At 38.9% G+C, this 24,358-nt stretch overlaps 1 protein-coding gene across 5 annotated transcripts in view; it reads left to right on the forward strand.

The window, feature by feature from the left end:
* The window catches only part of CD109 (CD109 molecule), a 133,322-nt gene extending 115,828 nt beyond the window's left edge, over positions 1–17,494 (forward strand). For 4 of the 5 annotated variants that reach the window (XM_032764088.2, XM_075063804.1, XM_032764089.2 and 1 more), the window contains 4 exons: positions 2,633–2,775; positions 8,207–8,363; positions 8,783–8,885; positions 12,422–17,494. In XM_032764088.2, the coding sequence (XP_032619979.1) occupies positions 2,633–2,775; positions 8,207–8,363; positions 8,783–8,885; positions 12,422–12,627 (609 nt within the window). In that variant the 3' untranslated portion in view covers positions 12,628–17,494. The remainder of the gene's footprint in view (positions 1–2,632; positions 2,776–8,206; positions 8,364–8,782; positions 8,886–12,421) is intronic. The other variant, XR_012655499.1, reaches the window with a different exon arrangement.
* Positions 17,495–24,358: the final 6,864 nt, after the last annotated feature.

Consider the following 24,358-nt stretch of genomic DNA (forward strand, 5'->3'; position numbering starts at 1 on the left):
ATTTATTATGGTGATAGTTTAAGAAAAAGGAAGGAAGGAAGTTGTCCTTGACTTTATGGAGACCTTCAAAATAATTCACATTTTTTGGATGTGATACCATTGAAGTTATTTTCTTAAAGTTCTTTTGGATGCAGAATATTAAATTTCAGTTTCCTCTCCCTGCCCCTCTCTGGTATTCCTGTGTTACAAGAAGAGTGGACAAATCTGCCTTTAACTGATTCTCTGCTATTTAGTTAGTCTGCACCAAGGAAGGTGGCTTTGGTTAACCGTTTTATGTTAGGAACTGTTTCCATTCCTGTGCGAACCTCCTCTCACCCATGAGATGGGAGGAAGGGAAAGTCAGACCTTAGCAGCAGTAACTCATTCCAGTAAAATGTTTGCTAACTGACCTGTTCAGTATGTTGCTTCAGATGTCCATGTGCTGGTGGTAAATTCTCATGCATTTGTTTTTCCTGGCAAAAGCTAAAACAACTTGTTCCTGTGATGACAAATTGCTGTGTGGGTTCCAGCTTGATTATACCAAACTTACAACATCTCCAATAAACTGACCACTCTATCCTCTGTGTTATTCCTGAACTTGTTCAGTTGGCTCAGGACACATTATTGTTCAAGAGAAGTTTTCATTTCGGAGCCAGTGGTGGTTTGCCATCTTTGTGGTGTCTTCATTGAATCATCTCTATACTTGAGTGCTCAGTTCAGAGGTGCTATACAGAGTGACAGGAGTAAGCATCTGTAAGTTGGAGTACATGGTGTAACTTACACATGGGGTCAGAAGATACAGCAGGAAAAGCAGCTCACAGAAAATTAAAGGGCCTTCTGCTTTTACTGATTTACTTGTACCACACTTTGAGGTACCTTTGAATTTAGACTAACATCTTTTCTTTGCCTGGCACCATGCTAAATGATTGTATGGCAATGGAGTACAATTTCCTATATCCCCTCTTATTGTACTGTTGTAGTGAGGTATATAGTGATGTATGGCAGTTTGTTCATCTTTCAAATACAACTAACTCTCTGCTATTTTCATATAATAAGCAGAAAGTAAAGTTCTCTCTGCTGTCCCCAGAGATTTATCTGAAAGGCTAAGACAGGGAGGGAGTATTGATTTGTGTATGAAAACTATCTAAAAGCTGACTTTCCTTTTGTTGGCTATAATCATAAGTCTGTCAAACTAATGTTTATTAGCACTTAATAGTAAATTTTCTCACCATCTTGTAGTTTTTTGTTGTTGTTGTTTTTCTCATTCTAGGAATTTCAAAGTTGATCTTTTCATTGTCTCACGTGCTCTTCTCCTTGAGGTGCTGAATTATAAACTCTTCCTCTGGTCCCTTTCCAGATACCCAATCATGCTTGTGTACTGTGTTTCGGTGGGAAGATATTGCCATTATAATTCAATATCACATGGCAAGTTTCTCAGTCTTAAGGCATCTGAAATTTATGTCTAACTCTCAGCAACTTCTAAATGCTTTGTGTCTGGCATGTTTGGTCCACTACGCCACACCAGCTGCTTCCCTTCCTTGGTGAATGTTCTCTAACGACTGGCACAAGAAAGCGCTCATGGTCATTTAATCCTGACCTCAGCATCTTGGGTTTGGCTGTTCACATTTATACTTTCCTAAAATGTTCTGATAATCAGATCATCATCTAATTAGTCAGACCTTCCTGAAGAAATTCTTGTTCTACAACCCTTCTCCAGATGTTTAAAGCTGCTGATGCACATCTCCAACACTAAATAAATCAGGAATCCTCTGCCGTGGTGTCTAGTGTATTGGTTTGTTTTATATGTATACCACTGTCCTCTGCTAGACACACTGTCACATTTCCTTGTGTAGATCACCTGGCAGAGGCCTGCATTTGTTGAACAGGCAGATGAAAGCTCAGTCACTGATATTTCTGATTTGTGTTTAGCTGATGACTGTCATAGTGTCTTTTTGTTAATGAACTAGCTGATGTGATAATTAAGGTTTAAATAAATATCTCTTTCTGTTGTACTGAGCTTAGAGTAAAATGCTAACCATAATCTATTTTGAATGTAGAATTGCTATAATATATCACACCTCACACACAGAATCAAGGTAAATTCCATAAATAAAACTATTTTGTGAGCAAAAATTCCTATTTGCTCTCCTTCCATATTCCCATGTACATGAATGTTTTCCTTTCTAACTCTGTTAGTGTCATTGTCTAGAGTTTTTCTTTCATTGTATTTCAGAACTGACAGGGAATATCTGCAGCAGTGCTCATTATCAAACAGTGGAAACTTGTTAGAGAATTCCTGCGTTTCACAGAACTCACACATTTTCCTCAGTCAGGCTCTGCTAAGGTTTTAGTGGATGATACTGTATCATAAGACATTCAGAGTGTTGCACTTGTAGTTTTCTGACACTTCCTGTCTTCCTTTGAATATTACATACTGATCTGTCAACAAAAGGTATTCAGTGGCTACTGATGGCTGACATTGGACCACAAACAGAGAATTTTTGAGAATCCAGATTTTAGACAATCGCTACACTTAATATGATCTGTTCTCTGGATTTCTACCATTATAGACTTTGAGATCAAGCCAAATGTCTTATTGAATTCATTTTTGCTGTACAGACGTCATCTATGTTTTGTGTTTGTACTTCCGTAGCTCAACATTATTTACAATGTGAAACATTCAGTCACTGGTAGAAGACGCAGATCTATCCAAAGTCAAGAAGCTTTTGACTTAGATGTTGTTGTAAAAGATGATAAAAATGACATAAACCATTTTACCATAAACGTATGTACAAGGTAAGTAACTCATTTGATGCTTTTGCTGCTTATCTTGATCTGTACAGTATTGATACTATTTAAGAGGTGTGAAGTATGTATTCTTTAATGCCTGTGATTTAGATGTATACCTACTACAGAACAAATGAATGACTTCATAGAAGGAACCAATTATTAAATTCAGAAGCAAATATTTAAACCACCAAAGAGAGAGAGCTTATTAGATCTGAACAGATTATTAAATGACATAATTATAAAAAGCAAAGCTGCCATTTGTCATCTCATTTTTTCTAAGTATGAGGGTTTCGTAAAGGTTAGAGATATATGGAAGTGTTTATTTGCACAACAATATCATTTGACGTTTCAAAGGTTTCTGGTTATCTGTGCTGCTCAGCAATAGAAGGTCTGCAGGTTTTATCACCGAGCAATTTGTGAATAAGTAGAGCTCATGCAGAACATTTTTGACTGAATGAAATTTCGTCACAATATGCTGTTTTGTTGAAACTGAAACATTTTGTGGAGACTGGTTTTGAGAAAAACTTTGTTTAGTGAGGGGAGAACAAGGCTGTCATATTCTGTAGCCTGGTATGTCTGAGACCCAATAGTCTCTGCTCTGTTCTGCCTGATTCAGAGTGATCTGCGATGAAAAACTCTCTAGGACGTAAACCCAGGTCTCCCACATCACAGTCCAGTGCCCTAACTACCAGGCTGTAGAGGATGACTGATGCACACACAGCCCCTCCCCGTTTTGAAGAATGCTCTGGTTCCAGTGTGAAAATGAACATTGTTGCAAAAACAATCAAAAGGTTTTGTTTTCATTCCAATATGGAACAAAGGGTACCAGCTGTGACAGTGTTTTTTGTGAGGTGAATATATGTCCACTGGAAGTGGACTGAGATCACCAAACTCAGTTCCTATAGGCCACTGAATAGCCATTGGATATTATCAGCTTTTATATTTGGGTTAGCAGTGAACAGGTGACATAGAACCTCCATATCTCATTAGTTACCCCTGACCCATCCAGTCAGACAACAGAATTGTGTTGTTAATTCCTTTGCTGGCTTTCTTTGTTACTTAGCATGACAATGAATATATATATTAAAGGGAAGCTTTTAAGAAAACATCTTTCTGTAGCCGATTTCTCATTAGACACATCCTGTTGTGGTTAAAGAGTACCGGATACTTCACAGAAAACCCTGAAGGACATTGTGCTTGTATATTATATGTTTACATTTTTCCCTTCTTTCTGTGCTTTACTACCAAGGACACTGGGAGAAAAACAGTCTTTAAGAGCTTATCTGTTCCTGTTGAATATTTCCTCCCTTGAAATCGCAGCTCCCCTCTTGTGACATTATAATCATTTCCATGCAAATATGACCTTTGCAAACCATCACATTGTTCATGCTCCTTATTTTTTATATCCGTTCTCCGTACACCCTTTGTATGTTATTTATTTAAACTGTAAACTCTTCAGGGCAATATCTGTGTATCACTATGTTTGTACAGTGCCTAGCACTATGGGGCCCTAATCACAGTTGGAACTTCTTTCTTCACCATAATACAAATAATATGTATATGTATGTATAATATATATAAATATAGCCAGATGTGAGGTCAGTGCATAGACGATTGACTTCATTGGGTAATAACCAACAGGAGCATATAAAATCTTGAAAACAAAAGTCCTGATTACTTGTATATGTCTCTGGTAAAAACCCCAGTGATACAGGTAGGGGTCAGGGACACTGTAGCATATAAGCAGAGCTGGTTGTAAACAGGATGTTTTTCAAAATTTTCTGTGAAATGAACTCCAGCACAAACTGTAGACACTTCATCGACAAATTCTGTGATAAGTTACACCACTGGCTTGAGGGTAATCTTAGCTGGATGTCCCCATTTTCTTTCTCCGGCTGACATATCTGATTCAGAGCTTTTGGCCAATGATACAGCCTGGAGGGACTCCATCTCTCCTCTCTTCTGGGATGCTGAGAGGCACTGCCACTTTTGACATCTTCCTCTGTGTAGTCACTTCAGAATGGTACATGGTCATTCAGGACCAAGCTCAATCAGTCTGGAGCCTAAGGTGATTCACATGAGTCCTGGTGGCTCTGTGCCAATGCACTTTGGGCAGGATTTGACCCTTAGAGTAATAGAACTGTGCCTGGATCTGATAATCATAGTTTTTCTCTGATTAATGGAACACGTTCATGCCACACGTACTGAATGCCTAAATAATTTTACTGTTAGTCATTTTGGAATCCATATAACATGATGTGATTTTCCATTTCAGCATAATCTAGAAATCATAGCAAGATGCAGGTTGTTAGTTCAGGAGCATTCCTAAACTGTGGACTGGTTTGAGTAGTTACCGGTATGCATCTTTGGCCAACAGCAGCAAACACCTCAAAGTTTTTTCCAATACCAACCAGCAGAAATTCTGTCTTGCTTCTACCAGCTCTTGAGCCGACCTTGTCCAAAAGCACTAGGTTAACAGAATAACATTTACCCACCATGTGTCATCTGCAAGCTGTTGGTCTTCGAGCCTGTGATGTCTCACAAAATCTCCTAGTGGAAATTGTGCCAGACTGACAATATCCTGCAACCTCCTGGACTAACTGTACAGAATTAAGATAAACTATTGAATTAAGTTAAACCTTATTGAATTAGTTAAAATTTTTTTGGGGCCTATTGTACTCAAAATGCTACTGTGTCTGCTATTGTGGCACTGTATATAACTCCTCAAGGAGGAGAGAGATGCTAATGTAATTCTTTCAGTTACCAGACTTTTTCAAGCCGCCTTCTGGAGAGGTGCCCATATATTAGTTCAAACTAGATTCCCCAGGGACCAAGAGACAAAGAAAGGATTTTTGGATAAATAGCCTGTTTTACACAGGCTCATTGCCTTCTTCCTAATCCAGCAAACGGACAGGACCCTTGGTCCACAGAGGGCCCCAACCCTTAGGGAACAGTTGGAAGGACTGGGCCCACTGCGGCCCCATAAGACTGGATGCTTGTTTTCAGCTGAAGCTGAGATGAATAGGTAACCACAAGGAAACCCTGTGGGTGAGATGTTGAAGGACTACTCCTGACAGAGCCCATGTTAGTGCTGTGTGATCTCTGTTAAATTGTATTAGCATATGTGTAGATTCTTTCATTGTAATACGTTTTTTTCTGTAGTCCTTCTACCTTAAGAACAAAATAGGCTTGCATAGAAAAAGCTATGGGGTAAATATGAATATGGGCAGTCCCACAGTTAACCGTCCCTGAATAGACAGCAAGCAGGCCTCCTTGGGCAGCCTGCCTCTGCTGGGAATAACACAGTGATGGCAGGAAACTGTTCAGCCTGGCAATCTCCAAGTCTGAAAGGAAAGAGAACTGTGTCTCCACCCCAGAGGGGTGACGGAAGCCTGAGATTAGGTGCCTTTATTTGACCATACAAGGGGAATACAGGTGCAGCTTTCCTGAACTCTGATAGCAGCATGATGGATTTTTGGTTAGAAAATCTGCAAGATTGGTAGAGGAGCATGTGCAGTTGTTTCTAATTCTGGATGGTCTTGCCTCTGCATGCAGTAGGGTGTCCAGAAAGCAAGTGTGAAAAATCGGGATGGGGGTGGGCGGTAGTAGGAGTCTATATAAGAAGACCCAAAAAACTTGACTGTCCCTATAAATCTGGACATCTGGTCACCCTAGCATGCAGTGCGATTTCTACTGTCTCTAAGGAATAGGAAGGCATGCTCCATTAGCTCTATTCACTCTGCCCTCTATGCTTATTGGCTACATATGCTTGATGTCGGTGCTCATTTGCTGCCCTGTGCTGCATGGTGCAGAGGAGAGCAACAGCTCCTAGACTGCTGGAGAAATGATCTCATAACCCAAAGTTCCAGCTCAGGGTCTCCTTAACACAATTTAGAGACAAGCTTTTCTTCTCACTTCTTTCCTTGTATCACTAGCCATTTTGTTAGCTGTGTATATGTGTGTGTGTGGTTTTTTAAGGGCATATGTTGCAGAGGAGACAATAGCTGGGACTATCCCCTGACCCTTCCTGTTTTTGGAGGAAGGCGCATGTGTAATTGTTAGGGGGTAGATCTGACTCACTTTTTTGGGGGGTAGTACCAGGTTGGTTGGGTTACCCATTGTTATTTTAGTGGTACCCAGGCTAGTTAGATGGCTTGGATGTTTCTATATCCTCAGCTGTAGTTATAAACACAGACCTAATTACATCCAGTTCCAATTCAGTTATTTATTTTCAATAGCAGCTACTTTGGCACAGTGCCTCATCCAACAGATGGTTTCATTTGTTTCTAATTTCATGAGCCAACCGAAGTCAGCAGTGGTGCTGTATTTCTTTCACAGTCATATCTGTGTTCAATCAACCATGCTGTCAGGCTTAATAGCATTGCTTTGAAAAGCAAGTCTTCTCCTTTTTTAAACCATCCAAATCTACAAAGAAATAGTTTTATTCAATTACTTTCAACTACTGTCAGGCATTCAAAATGCAGATTAGAGACACGTTCCGTCCCCGATAACAATGGTAGTTCAGCCTCAGTCCCAAGGAAACAACCTGTGCCACCTACTTTATTTAAAGAAGCATCTTGGCTGGGCATGGAAGTGTTACATGTAGATGATAAAGCCATACAGATATTTTGATAGTTCCATTGTGGACCACAGTATGTTAGAGTCCTGCTGTAGAAAAAAGCTATCACATCCAGCGTGTGAGTCTCAAACTGGCAGAAGATGCTATAATAAGCAATATTGGGGGAAAAATGGAAAAATTCAACTTGCTAAACTTTCCCTTTCCAAAACCAGAAGGATGATATGGAATGATCATTTTAAAATTGTATTGGAGGTTGGAGAGGTAATCAAGTGATTTCTTTAAGTGAATTATGGACCCTTGTTGGAGAAATAGGGAGGAGGTTCAATAGACTCTTCAATCTATAAATTTACACAAAAATACCAGAAAATGGTAGCACCAAGTGATATAGTTTTAGAATCCCAGAAATGTACAATCTTGTTTTTTCATGCAGACCCCCTTTCAAATTTGCACATAAGTATATTACTACTCTGCATTTTTGGGGCCCATGTCTACTCTTACTGCAGCCAATGGCAAAACTCCCTTTGGCTTCAGTGGGATCAGAATTATGCCCCTGTATATTGCAAATAACTGCAATACTTTTCTTTGCTCAGAAGTAAATCTACTCCTTGGCCATGAGGTTGCTAGGGGGAATTGAGATACAAATGTTTGTCTAAGTCGTTAATTTTCAGAGTATGTTAAATGATTCGCTTAAAACCTTAGAAATTCAACATCTGTTCTCAAATATATCTTCTTTCCTTCATTTCCCAGATACTATACTTTCTATATTATAATGTGGAATGTAAATAGCAGAGTATTTTATTTCAATGTTAGAATATTTGATTTCTATTAAAAGTTTTCCTGTCTCCATATTTTTAAAAGGTACTTGGGGTCCAGTGCATCTTCCAAGAGTGGTATGGCCCTCATGGAGGTTGACTTACTTAGTGGCTTCTCTGTATCACCAGATTTCGTTTCATTAGATGATCCAATTAAGAAGGTGGAAAAGGATAATGGGAAAGTCAACCTATACTTAGACTCTGTAAGTTGAAAAAACCAAGAAAATACATTTGTAATGGCAGATGCTAAACTCAACTCACCAGTTATTTGATTTAAATTCAGAAGGACACCTTTATAAAAATCATAATTACATCTTTTGGGGAGTCAGTAAGGCTAAACCATTTCTCACAATACTGTTGTCAATGGGACTGCATATATAGGTAAAGACTATTTAGATCAGTATGGGTTTGCTGGATTGAGCCCTTAGTAAACTGTTTGCTTACTTAAATGGTCTGTGACTTGGCTAAATTTCCACTAAAGAGACCAGTTTAATGACCAAAATTCAAACTCTGGTCTTTAGAGGTGAGTTTTTAGAACATTAGCCAACCATCTAGTCCTCATCCCTCCCCTCACAACACCCTATCTAGAATTCTCTGAATGTTTTTTTTTGTATTTTTCTAGCTAAATGAAACACAGGTTTGTGTGGATATTCCTGCTGTGAGAGACTTCAAAGTAGCAAATACTCAAAGCGCCTCCGTGACTATAGTGGATTACTATGAACCCAGTAAGTGTCCGTCATTCTTGATAGATCACTGTGATTCACAAGCTAAAATATGCAATTATTATATTCATGAAAGCAGAGAAGATGTGAAGATCAAGAAAAAACCACTTGATAAATGCCATAGGTTACTGTCCAGTAACCTGCAAATGCGTCAAGGGTTATAATGAATTACTGTTATCTCTTTTAGTCTTAATGGAACAGTTCTCAGGTGGTGTAGATCAGCATAACTCTTATTGAAGCCAATTTATACCAGCTGAAAATCTGGCCTAGTGTGTTTCCAAAACTACCAGTTACCAAGTTAATGTTATCTTTCACGTGGCCCTTTCATCTGTTTCTTGTTTAAAGTTAGAGTTCCTTAGAGGGGAGAGTGCCAATATTTTGATTTCAATAGTTATGTAAAAGATGTACATGCAGAAATATTTCCCAGGTTCTGTTTTTTGTGTGGCATGTGTTTTGCAGAATTTCAGCAATGTATGAAACTCTTGGGTAAAGTCGGAGGCAGTGCGGAATCACTGGGGTTGGGAAGAGGGAGAGGGAGGGGGAGAAGAGGTTAAGATAGGCCAGAGAACATGGCAGAGGGTTGGGTCCTCCTATTACAAACTGACCTAAACTTTAATAAAGATTTGGGTTTGGTTTGAGGAATGGGTGAAAAGGTTGTGCCAGTTATTGTATCCAGTTTTTATTGTCTACCCCTTAGTAGACACACAGGAAATCCAAATACTCCATGGCATAGCAATGCATAAATAAATTGTAGACTTATACAAATGTAGGGCTGAATGAAAACTCAACAAGATGTCAAGGCTACTTGCCCACCCATGCTGGGGAGGGATTATGTATGTCAGATCATCCCTGACAGGTGTTTGTCTAACCTGTTCTTAAACCCCTCCAATAATAGTGATTCCAAAACCTCTGTAGGTAACCTGTTCCAGTGCTTAACTATCCTTACAGTTAGAATGTTTTCCCTAATATCTAACCTAAATCTCCCTTGCTGCAAACTAAGCTGATAACTTCTTGTTCTACGCTTAGTGAACATGGAGAGCAATTGATCACCATTCTCTTTATAACAACCTTATACGTATTTGAATTCTGTTATGTCCATCTCAGCTTTCTCTTCCATAGACTAAACATGCCCAATTCCTTTAACCTTTCTTCACAGGTCAGATTTTCAAAAACTGTTTTTTGTTGCTTTCCTCTGGACTCCAATTTGTTCACATCTTTTTTAAAGTGTGGTGCCCCAAACTGGACACAGTATTCCAGCTGATGACCAGTGCTCAGTGGAACAATTACCTTCTGTGTCTTCAGATGCCACTCTTGTTAATATGTCTCAGAATACCATTAGCTTTTTTTGCCACATCATCACATAGTTGACACATATTCAATTTGCGATCCACTATCACGTCCCTGTCCTTTTCAGCAGTACTGCTGCCTAGCCAGTTATTCCTCATTTTTATATTTGTGCGTTTGATTGTCCTTCCTAAGTGCAATACTTTGCACTTGTATTTACTGATATCAAACCAATTCTGCAATTTATGAAGATCATTTTGAATCCCAATCCTGTTCTCTAACATGCTTGCAACTCCTCCCATCTTGGTGTCATCTGCAAATTTCATAAGCATACTCTCCATTCTGTCCTCCAGGTTGTTAATGGAAATATTACAGACCAGTGCCCTGCAAGACCCCACTTGATATGACTTTCCAGTTTGATAGCATAGCACTGATAATTGCTCTTTGAGTATGCTCTTTCAGCCAGCTGTGTGCCCACCTTATACTGATGTCATCTACACCGTATTTTCCTACGTTACTTGTATGAATGTCATGTGGGACTATGTCAAAAACCTTGACAAAACCCAAATGTATCATGTCTACTGCTGCCCTCCTATGTGGTAACCCTATCAAAGAAGGAAATTAGGTTGGTTTGCCATGCTTTGTTCTTGACAAATCCACGTTGGCTATCACTTCGCTTATTATCCTCTAGTCTAGGTTTGAACACACTGACTGTTTAACGAGGCATCACTTAGAGGCGTAAAAAGTGAAGGTATAATGTGCAATTACATCTTGTGCTGATTTATATTGTAGTTTTTATACAACACAAATACTCCATGGTTGTAACCTTAAATAAAGAAAAAGATTGCTTCGCATATTATTTTACAAGCAGGCCATTTTGAGTGCTATGTAGGATAGCCAATATAAATTAGTGAAGCAGAAATTTTGCCAATGCATGTAATTACAATCAAAGTAATATTGTCCACGTTGTTCATTAATCAAGTATCTTAGGCAATACAATGGCCTCTGTGCCTGGACTCTGGCAAGGGGTTTTGTGAATTTTTCCCCCTGCTGTGTTAATAATCAGTGATCTGGAATTTTCTGTCATCACCCACAGTTGCTGAGAGAAAAAAGTTGGATGTGCATGTTGGTTGTAAGGGTGTGAGCAGAACCTTGTCTAATCTGATTAACTGTCTCTATGCCAGGGCTCTGATGAGGAGTTTGGAGAGCTCTTATCTTCTGGCTGTGTCAAACAGTGTTTTATCTACAGCTGGCCATGAAACTACATTTCCTTTCTGCAAAATTTTTTTTGAGCCTTTGGAAAAATTTCCATCCTGAATCAGGATTAAAAGACAAAACCTTGACATTTTCTGCAGACATGAAATCCTGCAGCATTTCATTTCAGAATTACTGAAATGGTTCCACAGTAGGTACAGTTTGCTGTCTCCAAAACAAAATGTGCACCTTTGGCTCCCCGGGAGCCTGTGAGACCTGGCTCTGATGGGCTGCAAAGGAGCCTGGGAACCCTGGCTCCCAAGCTCCCCATCGCATGGGTTGCAGCCTGGCAGCCCAGTAGGAGAGCTGCCAAGGAGCCAGAGCGCTTGGGAGCTGGGGTCCTGGGGCTTTGAGGCTCCTGCTTGTGAGCTCAGCGGCCTGCTAGGTGGGTTGCCTCGGAATCAACACATTCTGGCAGAATGTGTCAATGTTGATAAATTGGCACTTTCCAATGGAAAAATATTCATTCAGAAGATGTCCAGTCAACCCTAGTTTTCTCTGTGACTGTGGATACCTGAACATGTGCAATTCAAACTACCTTTTTGTAAGTGTTCATGCAAGTATGTTGCGAAAATTTCAGGGATGGCAGAAAGTGAACATAAAAAGGGGCAAAGATTCATGTCTAATTTTTGCAGTATTTGCCCCAGTCTGCATTAGTGTTTGGTTGCATCCTTTCAAAAATACTTTCTCTATGACATTAAATAATCTTTTTGCTTTTATTGTTTGTAGCTGCAATACACAGCTGAAAGTCATTATTTTTTTCTGAAGCATTGGCCAACTGCTGGTGATGGATTTGAATTAAAAACATTGTTTTCCTCTTGAATTCTAGATTCCACTAGAAGTTATAGCATTTCAGTGGCTTGGTTCATCCCAAGTATTTATTTTAAGAAACATGAACAAAATATCTCAAACGGCTGTGAAAATGCAGACTAAATATTTGTTTGTTTGACAATGATTTCCATTAAGATCAGAAACTGATGTTTACTAACCTCTTTGGACAGGGAGAAGAGCAGTGAGAAGCTACAATTCAGAAGTGATGCAAGGCTTGACATCTTGCGTCTTCTGTGAAAATGACTGCAGTCTTTGCAAAAGAGATACAGACTCCAGTGATGGCTCTCCAGGATTGCACCAGCACTTTTCAGCGATTTCCCTGTTCTGCTTCTTGTTTGTAATCCAGGCAGGTTTGCTGCAGAGTTTGATGGTGTAAGAAGACGCATTTATGTAGCAGTTCTGAGATTTCCATAAATCACCCAAAGAAAGTTTTATATTAATAAGGGCTGAAACATCACCTGGAGATATCCGAGACTAGCCTCCCATTGTGTTCAGTAGAAGCAGGATTAGGCCTATAGGTTAACTCGTTGAGTCAGAAAAATTTTGTGTGTTTCTACTGGACAAATTTAACAACTTCTTAAATGCTTTTTTCATGCTATAGTTATTTACATTTTCTAAAGAAATACAGAATTAGATTAAGTGAGAAAACAATTAAGACTAACTTTCTATTTTCCAAAGGTTCTTTTTCTCCTTTCAGCATTATTTTTGTTTTGCTTATGGTTTATGGACGGGTATTAAAATTAAGGAATAGTGTTAGTTTATGGAATTATTCTGAAAATTATCTACCTTTTGATTTGACTTTCAGTAAGTATAACTGTGGGTTTGTATCAGTACCTTGCTCAGTTCTGCTCTGCATACCTAAGGCTACTTAACATTAATACTAAACTCCATTGTACACATTCATGATTGGACAACAGGAAAAGTAAATGGAGCTATCTTCAAAGCAGTTATGGGAGCCAGGAAGTGACGTATTCACAAGTGGATGATAATAAAAAAAATCATATCTTTTTATCATTACAAAGAAGTGAGCTTTTGCCAGTTTGTAAGTTACATACTTTTTTAAAATAAGCTGTTCAGAGGTTTCAGAAATTTTTAATACTCTTTACGTTGAAAGATGGCTTTGATTCCTGCGGTGAAATTTGGCAAGTAGGGACTCTATCTCTGGGACTTTATTTCTGGATATCCTAAAAAAATAATAATAAACACAATTTCCCTCCTCATAGTGAATCATCTAGCCACTGAATTCTGGGAAAGTATTGGCCTGCTAAACCCAGGGTTGTGAATTCAAATGTTGAGGGGGCCATTTAGGGATTTGGGGATTTAGTTAGGGATTGGTCCTGCTTTGAGCAGGGGATTGGACTAGATGACCTACTGAGGTCCCTTCCAACCCTAATCTTCTATGATTCTATGATTCTAAGTGGCAAAGAAATGTGATTTGATACACAGGTGCCGAATGGCAAACCTGTGGCTAGCAGCAGGAGTCCAGGATCAAAGTTGGCTTGACCCAGTTCTGGTGTCCTGGAGCCTTGTAGAAAAGCCATTCTGGAGGACCTCTGTTACAGGAAGCATTGGTGAACTGAACAGGGGGGGTTCAGGTCTGTGTTCCTTATGATAACGTTATAGGCATCCTTAGTCAGCAGCAGCTATGCAAAGAAACACCTGCTGCTGCACAGTTTTAGGATCTAATCCTGTAAATCACAATTCCTATTATTGATTGCAGGAAGGGTTTGTAGGAATAGATTAAGTGGAGTGAGTGTGTGTGTGTGTGTGTATGCTTATCTTTAAGTATATAAAACCATGCTTCAGTTCTTTACTAGAGTGGGACTCCACTCCTTATTCCAGATTATGGACCTGCATTTAGGCCTAAACCTGCACTCCACACTCAGGTAGAATCCAGTGTGTAGTCTTTGAAAGTTCTGCCAGAGTTGGAGGATAGGATCGGGAGCTGTTTCTGCTTTTGCAATGACTGTGAGCACCTGTTTGCTGGATAGTTATGCTCCCATCCCATCCTTACCAAAATTGCCCATAGTATTTAATTTGACTGTTTTTTTAAAGCAACCAAAATGGTAACAGTTACTGTAAATATAGAGCAACTGCAATTGTGACAGAAACAGAAACACGACAAAATGTTAAAGTTATTGCTATTATTTGACCTTCATACACACTCTTGTGTATTGTCTTTGTGTGTGTAATTAATTAACAAAGTCATTCTGCCTTGAGTGTTGTTTTGATCCAGCTTTGCTATTGCTTGAAATGTATATTTTTGTAATATTTTTTAAAGAAAAGGGATTAGTTCAGAGCCACATTGTGTAGAGGGATATAAGGACTTTATGCACAGGGTATTGCCTGCTGAGAGTTTTTCTTTTCTTTTTTTAAAATAAAAATGTAGCTTAGGTATATTCAAAAATTGCCTAAAGCATGTGTATGTGTATATCTAGATATATATAGAGAGAGTTAACTTTTTAATTTTTTTTCATAAATGTGGGGTCTCATTTTGGGTCTGATCCCATGCCCATTGTAGTCAGGTTGTGCCTTCCCATTGATTTTGATGTCTGTTGTGTCTGGCTCACTGAGTAGTTGAATAGTATTTTACTCAGAGCTGGATTGTGTCTCACTTGTCTCTTACCTATTGAAATTAGTGAGGCTCCTTCTGAGTACAATACCATGCTCCTGGATAAAGGTCTGGAATCTGCCCCTCTGGGAGTAGTTCCATTGGTTTAGTGGGCCCCAAAATTAAAAGGAAACCAAGACCCCACTATAAATATCCTTCCTCCTCCTATGCCTACCAAGTCCAGTTTATCAGTCAGCTCTTTGGTCCCATGTACAGAGCCTGGGCAGTCACAGATAGCGTATGCTGTGGAAGTTATTTTTTCACTTTGTATCAGAAGATACTGACTCGTTGGTGAACTTTGAGAACACTTCTTCGTTCACTTCTGGTTCTGGTGGACAGCCATCAGGACTGTTAACAGATCACATTCCTCGGATTTGTTCTAAATTTCCAGAACACAGAGTCTACTTTTGGCTTGTACTGTACATAAAGCTATCAAGAGAGAAATTGATATGTGGTAAGTATTATGAGAAAGAGGCTTGTTTTCCAGTGGAAATGCACTGGAGATGAACTACTACTTTCTATCAGTAGATGGTGGGGAAAAAAATCTCTGAAATTTTTGCAGCTAATCGTAACTTCCCAAATACTGCCCAGAAACACAGGTTCAGATTGCTTTTGTCTAACTTTTGTGCAGCATAGCTTGGATTAGTGTTCACTTAACTTTGTTTTCTCAGAAACAATACACGTTTTAAACAGTTCTTGGCTGTCTAATGAACAACACTAAGAAGCATCAGTCATGCTGCATCCTGTCATGAAAAGTGTCATGATCAATGGACAGTCCTTTTTTATGTACAGCAGGGACGTCATTAAAAAAATCCAAAACTGTCTCCACACTAAAGCATATTGAAGGGGGCATAACCATGCACAGCATGAGAGAGATCTAGCTGAAAGGTACAATTTTGAAAAGTGCCTAACTACAACTAACTTCCAACGGGACTTGCTCCTAAGTGACTCATGAAAATGGAGCTTATGCTCCTCAGTCATTTTTAGACACTTTCCAAAATTCTGCTCTGGGAGCATGTTCCAAAACCATTGACTTAAATGGATTTAAACAGGTCCAAGGACTCTGTATGTATATACAGTGTAACTACAATACAGTGTAGGAAGAATAGTCTGTTAAGAATATGTAATATATTAATAGGTTTAATTTGCAGAATTCATAAAATGAGAGCTAAGTTTGAAAAGGGTTGACTGGCTGAAAAACTAAAATCACCAAGGTCATTGATGGCTACTTTGCTCCCTTTTCTATCTCAAACTCTGAGGAGGGAGGTCAAGCTCACCCTTGTTGTATTGTGTTTAATTTGGCCCTCATACTAATTTATCCTTTTCTGATATAGCCCTTACATTTTCTATAGATACCTTCTCCCTTTATAGAGGGCACTGTTTATGTTTTTCTCCTGCCTGTTTTGGAACATGGTAGAAGAATATAATAAACTACAGCATTATGGAAAATTGCTATAGAATTTAAAAGAAAATAATGACCTTCGTATAATCATTTTGAAGCTATAGAATTTAATTGATAATTGTATCCTATTGAAGAATTTATATAGGATGGTCCAAAAACATATGGAAAGGATTTTACTTGCTCATCAATTTAATTGTGTAGACTTATAATTTCTATAGAAGCCTATTGTTTTAATCCCTATTAAATTACATAGCATTTACCCATAGCCCTGATTTCAAGGTTTTCAAGGACTATATATCTCCAGTAATTTATGGATGAGAATACAACAGCAGTTATTGTCTACTTGATCCATTCTCTTGTTAGTCCCCCCCTGGGTAAAAAAGCTGTTAGACTCCATATGTTTGATTTCAACAGTATTTCTTAGAGCAAGTTTGTTCTGAGTTTGTATGCCATTTTGCAACATCATTGCACTAATATTTTATGCAATGAAGTCTGATAACTTTAGTGTATCTGACTATTCCAAATATCTTATTTTTCTTGTTGTCGCTATTTGATTTCTGATGTGTAAAGTGTTAATTTGTAACTGTTTTGTAGAGTACCATATATATAACCAGAGATGCTGAATGAAGAATTCTCTTTAGTTTTACATAATGCATTTATTTCTGTATTTCTTAGTACTTTCACAAAATCTTGATTAACAATGCTCAGATCTCATGTCAGGCATTCTTTTATGGATCAATTTTTATTGTGGTTTGTAATATTTTCGGTGAGTGATGCTAATGTAAATAAGGAACTATAAAAGCACTGGCTAAAGAGCAGCATAGTATAGGCAGATGTACTATATGTTTCTTCACAGCTTTGTTACTGCACATCAGTCCTGGTCTATTGCATCTCTACTGATTTAGGTATTGAGGCCATAGCCAATTGTTCCAGAATTCTTGTTGCTTTGAGATATGGGAAGTATCTGCTTTGATCTAGACTGAGGTCATATGCATATTTTCACTTCTAATGAAATCATAGATTTCTAAAAGAAAATCTATATATTTTTTTTAACTATTGTGCAAAGACTGCAGCCAATTGGGTTTTGAAATGTATACATTCTTCATGGTGAATGTTATGGGATTAAATATAGTCTAGTCTATGTAAGAATTTTAAAAATTTAAAATTATGCAGATACAAATTGTGATGCCCGTTGGAAATTCTATTAAAGATTACATTAATTTTTGACAAGTCGTTTGCCTAGTTATTCTAACCAAAGACATTCTGCTAGAGTGACATCATTCATCAAGGATGTGATCATGCTCACACTGAAATTAGTGGGAGTGTTGCCATTGTCTTCAATAGAAACAGACCCACATGCAGGGAACTCCATATGGATCTAAGTGCTAATAATGAGCCTCATGAATGACACTATTTTTTTTTAGTAGGTTCAGGGACTTTCCCATGCAGAGTTTATTGCAGACTTGAGGCTTAAGCTGGCAGCAAAGGAACACAATTCAGTCCTTACACTGTACTACAGTGTTTTATGAAATAATAATCGAATAAATTCAGCTGAATTTTCAGATTTCCCATGCTTTAGAAAACTTTTTTTCCATTGAGAAGTACAACCAGTTTGAAAGCAGTCTTTAGTTTTGAAAGTAGTTAAAACTTCAGGTTGTTAAAGTTGAAATGTACTGAAGGTAAAAATCAGTGAATCCATCAGATCAATTCAAAGCTTTCAAAAAAACAGTGCTGGTTTTAAAACAATGCCCGGAGCATTAACCGGGATAATTAACAATTTACTGAAAACATACTTACCACCAGATGGCAGTAGATGACTAGAGAAACTCAGAATATGTCAAAATTATTTCTTGCATTTTCATTCCATGTCTATAAATGTTGCAGGGCTGAAGATATTTTCATCCAGTATGAGAAGATTAATAATAAAGTAATTAAAATATTGTGCTTAATCCTTTCCCCATATGTTTTTTAGTTGTGTTCTTATCCTTAACACATAACTTATGCTTACCAATTTGTTTCTTATAACAGAGAGAAATATCCCCAGAGTGGGAGATGGTTTCATAGCTTTCTGTTTCCTAAAAATATTTTTTTATCAAACCCAAGAGAACCATTGTCTTTACAGTATTTTTCTATCCTTCTAATGCCAAATGTCTGCCTTTTGAGTTCCCCCACCACCCCCACCTAAATGTTCCTCATTACTAGTACTTTGGGAAGTAAACAGTGGTAATTTTTAAGGTCAATGAGAAATTTAGCAGACAGTGATCTAAGAATTTGTGGAATGTTTATTTTCTAATAATAAAAACAGTGGATGCCATATTTATGCATTAAACTGCATGTTCTGCAAATCATCTTTTTCCTGTTTTAGTTTGTGTACCCGTAGTTTTGATTTTGTTCTCTGTCTGTGTTGTACTGCTTTGATCCTAGCATGAATAGAATAGTCTAATGACTACTGCAACATGTAGGACAAAGGCCTAATTGATCAACTACAGTTTATGGGCAATGGGAGATGAGCACATATAATTAAAGGCACTTGCTAATCCTATGCCATCATCACACCATTGGAATCCAACTTGTTGCCATTCTATTCAGAGCCAAAGACTAGCATTCAAAAGCTTTTCCTTGGAATACTGCATTTGATCTTGTTATCAAGCACCATGTACTGTGTGGGCATAAGAACTTAGAATGTGCAGACCGGCATTCCATGCTACCATTGTAAAATGGAGGAAGAGGGTGGAAGAGCTGAACTGACTTAAAGGTTGTGTCTACAGTGCAATTAAACACCTGTGTCTGACCCACGTCAGCAGACTTGGGCTCATGGGGCTGTAAAACTGCTGCTTAGATATTATAGCTGAGGTTGGAGTCTGGGCTTTGGAACCTCGTAGCAATTATTGCAATGCAGACAAACTCTGGAGAAGCTCTCGGTATAGCTTAGACAGTCCTGAGGGACAGTATAAATTATGGCAGCCTCCCTGGATTGACCTCTGGGCCGAAGGCTGCCCGGAATCTCTATATAGTTGTATGCTGTGGCCCTGGCCCTTGTCATGTCTCTCCCACCCCCTGCCTTGACAATGGTATGACCCTACAGTGGAGCTTACCTGGGGATCTAAGGAGGAAGACTTATGGCTGTCTTCTACAGTACCCACACTAGGGAAATCTTCCCCTTAGCCTTCAGAAACAGGAAAGTTGAGCTATGTAAACAGGCTGTATCTATCAAAACAGCCTCAATGGGCATGTTCTGATTTAATGTTTTTCTTTCCCCGCTTGCTGTATGCAAGACTCACAAAATAGGAGACAAAACAGTGAAACACAAAAAAACTGTCAAATGCACAATTAAAGGAACTGAGAAAATAGAGTGAATTTTTCATGTATCAGAGGGGTAGCCGTGTTAGTCTGAATCTGTAAAAGCAGCAAAGAATCCTGTGGCACCTTATAGACTAACAGACAATTTTTGAATTTTTCATAGAATCACAGAAATGCAGAGGTGGAAAGGAGCTTGAGAAATCATCAAGTCCAGCCCCGTACACTAAGGCAGGACTTTTATAAGGATGTGCTCTAATTTAACCACAGGTTACTGGGTTTGATCATACCATCAAGTGAATCATAATTAATTATAGCAAATTTTATTAAATGGATATTAAATCTCATGCGCCAAATCAATCTCTAACTAACAGAGATCAGGAGAAAATTTAACATGGGGGGAAGAATGTTTCTGTATCTTCCTCTGAAGCATCTGGTACTGGCCACTATCAGAGAAAATGGGCTCCATGGTCCTTTAGTCTGATCCAAAATGGCAAAGCCTATGTTTTTATACTGCAGAAATTACTGAGTGAAATTCTCTAATCTGAGTTTTGCAGACAGTCAACATAGCTGATCATAACTATCCCTTCTGTCCTTAAAGTCCATGACAATAGAGGACAGTTCTGCACAAGGAAAGATTGCCTAGCCCAGGAGTTTTTTTTCATCAGTCCCTCTGATTCCGTGATATTTGGGTATGATTTCATTGGTCCAGGCCAGAGCCAGCATTTGATCAAACAGTGGCAATGTGGAATATATATTTATTTATATACAGAACTTGCTTTGTGTTTATGTTCATGCTTGCAATTTACATTTTGTTTCTAATTTGTATCTTGTATTTTACAAACAGCATGCTGCATTTGGAATCTAGTTTTTTTCCTCATTTGACTTCACTTTGTTTAACTCATCTAAGAAATCTATATTGTTGATTCTTTTAGTTCCTTCCAAGTTTGACTTCAAGGATTTAATATTCTAGTTAGTTGTAGTTCTGTTGTTAGTTCTATTACGCCTCATTTCACTCCTGTACCATATAACTATACCTACTTCACGGATGGGCAAGCTGAGGTAAAGAAAGATGACCCAGATAAGAGAGTGAGCGAGTGGCAGGGCCAAAATAGAGCCCCAGATGCCTTGCATCAGACTCTAACCATTAGACTTCACTGCTTTCCATTGTAAATCTCAATTATATTTGTGAAAGGTGCCCTAAAAATCTAGAGCAGATATTGCATCTCAGCTTGGTGCTCCAGAACAAGGAGTATTGTGGCTTATGTGCCCGGCCATTGCACAGTGCAGAAATGGGGAAGGAGGGTATAAGGAGCCAGGCAGAATTAAAGTCCCTTTGAGTAGAAGGATTGCACTGGGGCTCTGACCAGCCCAGAGATTGTAAGGAGAGCTTGTAGGCTTAGTCTCATCCCCTCTGGCCTGGCCAGGATTGGTGGCTGGCTGCAGAAGGGAGATGTGTGCTGCACACACTTCTAATCTCCTGTATTTATTTGAGCTATTGCCCATATTGCACCCCAGCAGGATCTGCAAGAAGGTATCGCCGCACCGTCCCCATTGCAGGCCTGTGCCTTCAAGTCATATTTTGACCCTTTGCTTTGTTTTTGTTGACGGGCTTGTGGTTTAAAATAAGTGCCTGTGATTGCTGCAGGAGCCAACAGAAGAGCCCTGTTTTACTCAGCCAGCATGCCAGCTTTCTGCAGCCATTTTTGGTATATTTTCAACCAGCACTCTGGGTTTGTAAACAAGCCTGCATCTGTATAAGGATCAGAGTGACTAACTCTGTTTATATGTTTCTAATTCAATAATAAATCACCCTTTCTGTTTTTAAATCCGTCTGTGTTTTGCTTGTCCCCTTTCCTTTTAATGGACTTTCCAGCTCAGAAAAATACCCATCTAATTAGAAAGATAAAAATGGAAAACAATGTATGTTTTTCCTAAGAAATATGTGTTCATCACATTGGTAAACAGGCCCTCTCTCAGCTCCCCCTCCTAGTCTATTAAAGTTAAGCATATACTTATGTGTGTCCTTGTATTGGAGGGAGTGTACTTTTGGTACTGTAAATAATAATTAGGAGAGCTGCTAATCAATTTACATCTTATGAAACTGCTGTAAATAATCTCATATTTACAATTACTGGGCCCCTAATTCATGAGTTAGGGCACATTACTGGCAGTATCTCTGTACCATTATGTAACACTTTTATATGATTTCACAGCCTGCTTTAAAAGTAACTCACAGCCCTAAACTGTTAAATCTGAGGCCAGTGATTGAATACTTTGTGGAGAGCTGTGTTCATTTAAGAAAGTGTAATTCTAAATATCTGTGGTTGGAATAGTCAGACCAAACAACGTTTTCCTGGTGACCTGTGTCACTTTTTTCCTGGAACTGAGTGTGCATCAAGGGATAGAGAATGTGATTGAATATATGGAGCACTTGTACAGGAGAAAGCAATCCACAGGTTGCTTCATATGGTAGTATATCATCAAAACTCTCAGCTACGTTTGACCAGGTTAAGTTATGTAGCATATCAGTATGTATCTTTCAGGCCACAATGTTTTCTTAACATTATTAAAAACTCAATACAGCTGTCATAACCTGATTGAATACAGATATAAAATCATGTCTGGTAGCATTTTCAGGTGACCTGAAAATGGCTGGTGTGATTGGGCTCTCTCGAACAACATGTGTTTTAATAGACCCAAAAGCAAGGCCAGACATCTAGGCATATTGAATGTAGGCCAGCCCTTTCAGGATGGGGACTGTATTTTGGGAAGCAGTGATTGTGGAAGAGTCTTAGGTGGATAACCAACTGAGACCTGAGCCCCAGTGCAATGTGGTAGCTAAGAGAGCAAACACGATCCTTGGGTGTATAAACGGGAATATCAAATAAAGTAAGGAAATGGTATTAATACTGCATTCAGCATTAGTGAAATCATTACTGGAATACTGTGTCCAGATCTGGTATCCACACTTTAAAAAGGGTGTTACCTAATATGACACAAGTCTAGAAAGAGCTACAAGAATGATTTGAGGTCTAAAAGACCGGTCTTACAGTGAGCAACTGAAGAAGCTCATTTAGCTTAGCCACAAGAGGGGTAACAGATGACTTGCTCCACACAGTCTATAAATACTTAACATGGGAAGAAGATAGAGAGCGGCTCTTCAGCCTAGTAAACAAAGGCATAACAAGAGCCAATAGCTGGAAGATGTATCTAGCCAAATGAACACTAGAAATGAGGTGCAAATAAGAACATATGGCAGGCTGAGAAGGGGCGTGATTGGAATCATTTTCCTCAAGATGGGTTCATCTTGCAAAAGTTGGAGACACACTGCTGTACAATGAAGGGTTTTTGAAGTAAAGTTTCATTTGTATTGCAGACACAAAACGAAACATATACTTTCAGTCTGGATGGCTTACATTTCAGAATGTGGACAACAAAAAGCAAAGAAAGAACTCAAGGAGAACAAACAAAAGTTGTGTGTTACTATTCAGTAACAGTGTTTCTTGCCATCTTGAACGTATTCACTTCTTGCATTTAAGGATGACACACATAGAAAACAGATTCCTAGTAACATAAATGACTGCATCGCACCCTTAAGCATGGTGGTCGTTATGGTGAGTAGGAAAGGGAGTTAGACTATGGTGTCGCAGCTTGTTATATAAGTGTGGGGAGGATACCCAGGGCAGGTATACCATGGGGAAGGGGTACACTGACCAGATAAATTGCTTGGCAAAGGACTTAAAAAGGAGGTGTTGGTTAAAGGAGCAGAATGAGGCTAGTGGTTAGGGCTCCTATGACTGGCATTGCAACGAGCCAATGCCCCTTCCTCATAGCCCCCCTTCAACCCTCATTTGGGGAGGATGGTAAGGTCCCAGCAATGGGTTGGCTGAGGGAAATGGATGGAAAAATGCATGGGGGGAGAGGCTAGCAGAAACTCCCTGGCTGGCTATTGACTGAACTTGGAGTTACCTGCACTCTACAGGTTTATCTGTGGGTAGTCCCAGACATCTAATAATAAAGTTGCAGCCTGATTAAAACCATCTTAAGTGTCTCCTATCTGGTACAGCCGGCAACACAAAGTTTACATTGGTAGCCTGGTTTTCAATCCTTTGGATTAGTCACATGATAGAAATATAAGATATTATTATTATTTATTATTGTAATTATAAATGACTGATTATGCCATAATTGCCAGTGGAGCTTGATTGTGAAAATGGAAAGACTATAAATAGCTGCTGTTGAGTTGAAGTGCTGCTTCCATATTACTTGGAGTTCTATTATTTTGCATGAAAATGCAACCATAGCTCACCAACACCACGACACAGCCCTTGATCGTGCAGTGTTTTAGACTGTTACTGCACTTCTGTAGCTAAAACCCACAGGGAAGCCAATCACACTACAGCAAAGCACGTACCACTATCAAGTTGCAATGACTTTGGCTGAGGAAAAATTCAGCAGAAGAAAAGGGAATTCCTCCGGATGAATCCAAATTCCAATTCAAATCTCTACTGTGAGCACAGTAGGTCCCCTCAGAAACCACTATGTCCATTGGCTTGTTTTCAATTTGTTCCCAGCTGTGGGCCTGATCCCACCCATTGGCTTCAGTGGGAACAGAAGTAGTGCTGCACAGTACTTTACTTTTCACACAGTGGTTGTTGTGCTTGGCTGGAGGAGAGGACTGAAACAGCAGCTGTTGCCATTGGTTCATTTTTAACTCTGGACATTTAAAGTACAAAGTGCAAACATGTCAAATGTTTAAAGCCTTACGTGTTAAAAATGAAACACTATTGTTAC

This window comes from Chelonoidis abingdonii, chromosome 3 (assembly GCF_003597395.2).
Source record: "Chelonoidis abingdonii isolate Lonesome George chromosome 3, CheloAbing_2.0, whole genome shotgun sequence".
NCBI classification, from domain to species: domain Eukaryota; kingdom Metazoa; phylum Chordata; order Testudines; family Testudinidae; genus Chelonoidis; species Chelonoidis abingdonii.